Source organism: Pongo abelii, chromosome 15 (assembly GCF_028885655.2).
Source record: "Pongo abelii isolate AG06213 chromosome 15, NHGRI_mPonAbe1-v2.0_pri, whole genome shotgun sequence".
In the NCBI taxonomy this organism is placed as follows: domain Eukaryota; kingdom Metazoa; phylum Chordata; class Mammalia; order Primates; family Hominidae; genus Pongo; species Pongo abelii.
Window position 1 is genome coordinate 23,441,427 of NC_072000.2, and position 7,364 is coordinate 23,448,790.

Genomic DNA, 7,364 nt, shown 5'->3' on the forward strand with positions numbered 1-7,364 from the left:
CCATTTTATAATTCTATTTAGATCATTATAAGCATAATGTGTACCCATATGCCCACAGGTATGATTTAAGATACAAAATATATCATTGACAATAATAAACTGGAAATAAGTGCATTATAGAATATGGTAAGCTGCAGAGGCATATCAAAGAAAATATATTAAGAGGTCATGGAACTAGCAATAATCCCAAGTGGAACGTGATCTTTCCTGTAGCTATTTGCACAGATGAGAGTCCTACAAGAGTTTTCTTGATGGCAAAGTGTACAGGGATTCCCTTTTCTCGAATAAAAGCTCTACAGATCTAATGTCAATTTACTGGCATCTGAAATTCTACCTTTGACTTTATTTTTTTCCCAAATATTTTTATTAAAAAAACAATATTTCAGAAAAATATAACATTTCTTGAGACTGAACGTGGAAAAGGAGAGAGAAGTAATGTGTTGAATGACGGAAGAGAGAAATGCATCATGTGGAAGTTAGTGGCTTGGAGCCAGGCAACTTCATGTTCTAATCAACCTTGGCCACATCATCAGTGTCTCGAGGTTGCAGCTGGTGAAATAATATACATTTATATTAGGTAAGGAGAAAATCATTTCTTCCAGCTAATTAATCAGGATATATCTTAGAGGATGAAAAATCTCTCTTTTGAAATGAGCAGAGTCTTGTATTTGATGTGAATTACCTCATTGATTTTAAATGTCACTAATGCCCTATTGTTTAATCTCTTTGATCTAGGTAGAGACAGGTCAAATGGATCAAAACCAAACAGAAGTGGTGAGATAATTTTTCTTGTCAGGCTTCTCACAGACATCATCTATTGAAGCAGGACTATTTGTACTATTTCTTTTCTTCTGTGTGTCCACTTGGGTTGGCAATGTCCTCATCATGGTCACAGTAGCATCTGATAAATACCTGAATTCATCACCCATGTATTTCCTTCTTGGCAACCTCTCATTTCTGGACCTACGTTATTCAACAGTAACGACCCCTAAGCTTCTGGCTGACTTCCTTAATCATGAAAAGCTCATTTCCTATGACCAATGCATTGTGCAACTCTTCTTCCTGCATTTTGTAGGGGCAGCTGAGATGTTCCTGCTCACAGTGATGGCCTACGATCGCTATGTTGCAATCTGTCGCCCACTGCACTACACCACTGTCATGAGTCGGGGGTTATGCTGTGTGCTGGTTGCTGTCTCCTGGATGGGAGGATTTGTGCACTCCACTGTCCAGACCATTCTCACTATCCGTCTACCCTTTTGTGGGCCAAATCAGGTGGACACGTTTTTTTGTGATGTTCCCCCTGTCATCAAACTTGCTTGTGCTGACACTTTTGTCGTTGAACTGCTCATGGTATCTAATAGTGGGTTGATCTCCACCATCTCCTTTGTGGTGCTGATTTCCTCCTACACCACTATCCTAGTCAAGATTCGCTCCAAGGAAGGAAGGCGAAAGGCACTCTCCACGTGTGCCTCTCACCTCATGGTGGTAACACTCTTTTTTGGACCCTGTATTTTCATCTACGCTCGTCCTTTCTCTACATTTTCTGTGGACAAGATGGTGTCTGTACTCTACAATGTTATTACCCCAATGCTAAACCCCCTCATCTACACACTTCGGAACAAAGAGGTAAAGTCAGCCATGCAGAAGCTCTGGGTCAGAAATGGACTTACTTGGAAAAAGCAGGAGACATGAGACATTGATGTGAATTTTTGAAAGTAGAAAATCTGAGGTTAAAATAATAACTTTTTGAATAATGAGTTAGAAGGTGGTTGCCTAGTTTTTAAATTTATTTCGTTAAATCAAAGTAGCCCTATTACTGACTTTATCATTCAACTGTACACTATAACTAATCTGTTTACTTTTTTATTTAATCAGATCTGATTTTTCTATCAGATTGTCTTTTTCCTCTTATCTATTCATCTCATCAAATTTTATTTCATCCACTATTTCCATTTAGTTTGTCATTTAGAACTGGTACAAACCACTTTTTCTAAGCCTTCACTACCTTCTCTACCTTGTTTTATTTTTTTTTCTTCAATTTTAACTTACTCTAATTACAGATGGTCCCTGAGTTATGATGATTGACCTTATAATTTTTTGTCTTTAAGATGGTGTACAAACCATACTTTGATTATTCATATAACCATTTTGTTTTTCACTTTCAGCACAGAATTCCATAAATTACACTGAACACTTTATTATTATAAAATATGCTTTGTGTTTGATGATTTTGTCTAACTGTAGGCCAGTGTCAATGTTCTGGGCATGTCTGAGGGAGGCTAGGCTAAGCTATCATGTTCAGTAGGTTACGTTTATTAAATACATTCTTGACTTACAGTATTTTCAACTTACGGTGGGTTAATTCAGACATAAGCCCATCATAAGTTGAGGAGCATCTGTAGATATCTGCAGTCAATTTACACGTATTTCTTTCCATACATATTTAAGAGAATATCAGTTAGATGTATTAGAGTGAATTCAATTTATGACTATATAACAACAAGCTAATGGAATATTAGCTTCATCACCTTGTCACATGTAGTAGAGAGAGCAGTTGCCTAATATTGTGGGTTCAAATATCCCTCTTTGAATTACAATTCATGTAATCCTGAAATTTTTTTTACGCCTTGAAGCCCAAATTTCCTCATATGTAGCATGCATAAAATGATGTGTACCTCTGAGTGTTGATGTGAAGATGAAAAATGAAAACAGACATGAATGTGTCTACTATGGTGCCTGCCTCATAACACAATTCAAAAATAATTTATTCATTAAAGTTCTACATGAAGTTCTACACTGGCTGACTTACCATATTGCAACAACAGTTTGATCTGCCAGTTTGTGCAGGATACTTGAAAGTGTATGGAAATGAGTTCATGACATTTTCACATTTGTCAATTATGGGAAAGTTTTTTTTTATATTACTGTCATCATCATCATCAAAAAACCCCTCATTGACATTAGTTGTATCCTTAAGTTATATTAAGACAAATTCATAGGCCTGTTTACTGTTTCCCAAATCTTTATAATTAAAGATAAAAAAATAAATCGACATTCAAGTTTACAACAGACTGAACAAAAATAAAACATAAAATACAAATGAACTGTGAAGTATTTTCATTCTTACAGCTCTTTTAGTCTTTGGATTTTAAAGCAATCATAGCAACAAATCTGTGTGACAAAGACAGAAGCCAAAGAGGTTTGGTAAATTTGTTAATGGCTGAGCTTTTATCTTTATTATCTTTATGCTCCCCAAACTAACTTAAATACTTAAAATAAATAAAATGGGACAAAAATGTGTTAAATAAATGCAGGAGGCTTCTATACCTTTTCTCATCAATATGGCACTGACAACAAAAGAAATATTTTAGAGGTTTTCTTTTTTCTTACTTAGTGAAAATTTCATTGTGAAATTTTCATCATTGAGATATAGAAACACTTTCAGAGATGTTAAAGGTGCAAGAATTCATCAAACATGTATTTTATTTTATTTTAAGTTCTTGGATATATGTGCAGAACGTGCAGGTTTGTTACACAGGTATACATGTGCCATGGTGGTTTGCTGCACCTGTCAACCCACCATCTAGGTTTTACGCCCTGTAGGCATTAGGTATTTGTCCTAATGCTCTCTTTCCCCTTTCCCCCGACCCCACTACAGGCCCAGGTGTGTGGTTTTCTCCTCCCTGTGTCCATGTGTTCTCACTCTTCAGCTCCCACTTATAAGTGGGGACATGTGGTGTTTGTTTTTCTGTTCCTGACTTAGTTAGCTGAGGACAATGGCTTCTGGTTCCATCCATGTCCCTGCAAAGGACATGATCTCGTTCCTTTTTATGGCTGCAGAGTATTCCATAGTGTATATGCAACACATTTTCTTTGTCCAGTCTATCATTGATTGGCATTTGGATTGATTCCATGTCTTTGCTATTGTGAATAGTGCTGCAATGAACATATGTGTGCATGTATCTTTGTAATAGAATGATTTGTATTTTGGGAGGTATATACCCAGTAATGGGATTGCTGGGTCAAATGGTATTTCTGGTTCTAGGTCTTTGAGGAATCACCACACTATCTTCCACAATGGCTGAACTAAACAAATTTTAAAAATTTATAGCAACACATCTAATGATTGGTATATTTACATCTAAAATCCAATATACAATATTCCTGTTGAAATAAAATATGAAGCTCAGATTTTTTTTTAAAAATTACTAATTTTGACAGCGTGGGTCAGCTTATAATGAAATAACAATCCCTAAAATATTATTCACTTAGCACAACAAATAATTATTTTATATTCATGCAACAATAATAATATGGGATGCATGTCAGTCATTGATCTCTGCTTATTGTAGTCACCAACAGATTCATGCTGAGGAAGGATTTACCTCAACATGTAATTTCATTACTGCTTGGGTAGGAAAACAGCTACATGGTGAATCTCACTCTGGCTCTTGAATATTGCATCGACCAAATAAATTATACCAATAAGTTTAATAATTTGAAAAACATGGAAAAACTTCTTTAAAATATGACTATTCAAGGCACTCTGCAGAAGACTTGGAAAACCTATAATAGGCTGGGATTTATTAAAAATATATTAAATCTATTCTTAAATTCCTTCTCACAAAGAAAACTCACATTAGCGAATTCTTTAAACGTACAAGAAAAGCATAGCACCAATGTTGTACAAACTCTTCCTGTGAGTAAATAAATAGAGAATACTTTTTATTTCTTTTTGTCACCAGCATGTTTTAAATTTCAAAATCTGACCATGATGTCATAATAATAATAAATTAATTATAAATCAATCTCACCTATGAACATAAATGTAATGATCATTTAAATAATTAGCAAATTGTATCTATTGATACATAAAAAGATAATACAATATGAACCACTTGTCTTACTCCAAATTTGTAAGACTAGTTGAAAATTCAAAAATCAATCCATGTAATTAACTATGTTTACAAATTGATAGATGTAGTAAATTATTGCAAAATTCAATACCGATTTATTAAAAAATATATCAAATTTGTAAACTACTAATCACAAGTAACCTTATACTAGGGAATCCTTAATCTGATAAAGAGTATCCACAAAATCATTCTAAAATAAATATTATGCTCACTGTTGAAATATTAAAGACTTTCACCTTGAAACTAAGGTTTCTTGTTTCACTAAGAAACCAATAATACTTGATATTGCCACCATAATTCAACATTATTCTGGAAGCTTAGGCAGTGTAATGAGACAAGAAAAAAATAGAACGGTATAAGAAATGGAGAGGAAGGAATCAAATATTCATTATTAACAAATGTCACAGTATGTGTATATAGATAATTCAAGAGAATGTACAGAAAGTCAAATTAATAAATGAAGTTAGCATAATCGCTGAATATGACAAAGTCAATAGTCTGAAAATAAATTGTAGACTCCCAGTTCTGGGGTAAAATGGAAGAGATATACTTTCCTCTATTCATGCTACTATGCACAACTAAAAACTGGATATTATATAATGCAAACATTGAAAAAAAAGAAGAAGAAACTCTGAAAGATAGAAGCAGCAAATTAGGTAGAAACTTCAAGACCCAATACATGGCATGATAATTTCCCTTTTTGCATTTTTTATTTCTTTTAATTTGCCTCATATAAGTCCAATTGGGTGTTGGAGAAAGCAGCAGCCCAGAAGCACCAACAGATGCAGACATAAATAGCCCCCCACGCCCCTCAGCCAAAAAAAAAAAAAAAAAAAGCCCACTATCTTTAACCAGAGGACAAGAAAAGGAGAAGCCTGGAAAGATAGAAAACTTCAAGACAATCACTGCTGTCCATCCACAAAGGCCACAAATAAATGACGGCCTATCTTCCCCCAAAATAAAGTAAGGAGTCCAGATTTCTAACCTTTCTGGTAGTAATAACCCTCTTCCCATTGGTGTCATTAGAGACCACGTGAAGAGCCGGTAATTCTACTCCATCGAGTGAGGTAAATTTCTCCTTACTGCCAAGGTGATATCAAAGAAGGTTGAGTTGGAAGCCAGTTTGTCAAAACCTTCCAGCAGTAAAGAGTACCCCCTCACCACAGTGTCAGTGGAGGTCATATAGGGAGTAATAAGTAGATGACCTTTTTCTTCCCAGCCAGCAGAGACCTAGTAAGGAGATTAGACCCTCACCTCTGCCCAGCAGTAGTGAAGCACCCTGCTGGGCCTTCTCTATAGAATCAGCAGAGGCCAAGAAGGGAATCTAATTTCTACTTCCGTTTTGCAGATGGCACAGTCCCAGATGAAGCCCGCTAAAACAAAAGATTTAAATAGTATCCAGAGTCTCATTACATTGAAATATCTAGGATTAATTTAAAAAACAAAAACAGAAACTCTCACCATACAAACCAGAAAAATCTCAGCCAGAATGAAGAAATAGTGAATAGATGCCAATTCTAAGATAAAACAGATACTAAAATTATCATAAAATTCTTCAATGAGAAATTACAAGCATGTTTGAAGAAAATACAAAATAAAAAGTCGCAGCAAGCAAATAAATAGAAGACATAAAAAAGAAACAAATGGAAGTGGAGGTTTTATTACAGAACTGAAAAATACCATAACAGAAAGAAAGAAAAAGAGAGAGAGACAGAAGGAAGGGACGTAGAGAGGGAGGAAAAGAAGGAAGGAGGGAGGGAGGAAGGGAGGGAGGAAGGGAGGGAAGGAAAAAGGAAGAAGAAATACAGAAAAGCAAGCAAGAAGGACACCTCAATGAATGGAATTAAAAGCATACTTGGGAGGACAGAGGGAAGAATCAGTAAACTTGAAGACAAAACAATAAACGTTAAAAATGCAAGAATCCTAGAACACCAAAAGAACAATAAAAAGAAAAATATGTGTAAACACAATAGCCTTTATTTCTCCTGAGTTTTCCAAATTGAATTTGACAGTTAAAGCAAACCTTATTGCATTGTTTATTGTTGTACCCAATGTATATAAATAGTTAAGACAATTTTGTATTTAAAGTATGGGAGGATAAAGAGACTGAAAGAATAAGATTTCTATACTATACTTGAACTGGCAAACTGGTTACATAATGTAATACCTAGAATGACCACTAAGAAACCTGTAGAAAGAGATACACCAAAAACTCTATAGATAGATCAAAATAAAATTCTAAAAAAAATTACAGTCACCCACAGGATAGCAGGGAAAATAGAACAAATTAAAAATGAGGGAAGAAACCAAAATCAAAAATAAAATAGGTGACTTAATCCTAACATATCAATATTACTTTAGATATAAGTGGTTTAAATTCACCAATTTCAAGACAGAGATTGGCAAAGTAGAAAAAATTGACCTTTTACATGCTATCTATAAGAAACT

At 34.6% G+C, this 7,364-nt stretch overlaps 1 protein-coding gene across 1 annotated transcript; it reads left to right on the forward strand.

Moving 5' to 3' along the window:
- The first annotated feature begins 750 nt into the window (after nucleotides 1-750).
- On the forward strand, nucleotides 751-2,925 carry LOC134759944 (olfactory receptor 4Q2-like). Its single transcript, XM_063715306.1, is given in 1 exon segment — nucleotides 751-2,925. A coding segment is annotated over 1 exon segment (942 nt). The 3' UTR covers nucleotides 1,693-2,925.
- Nucleotides 2,926-7,364: the final 4,439 nt, after the last annotated feature.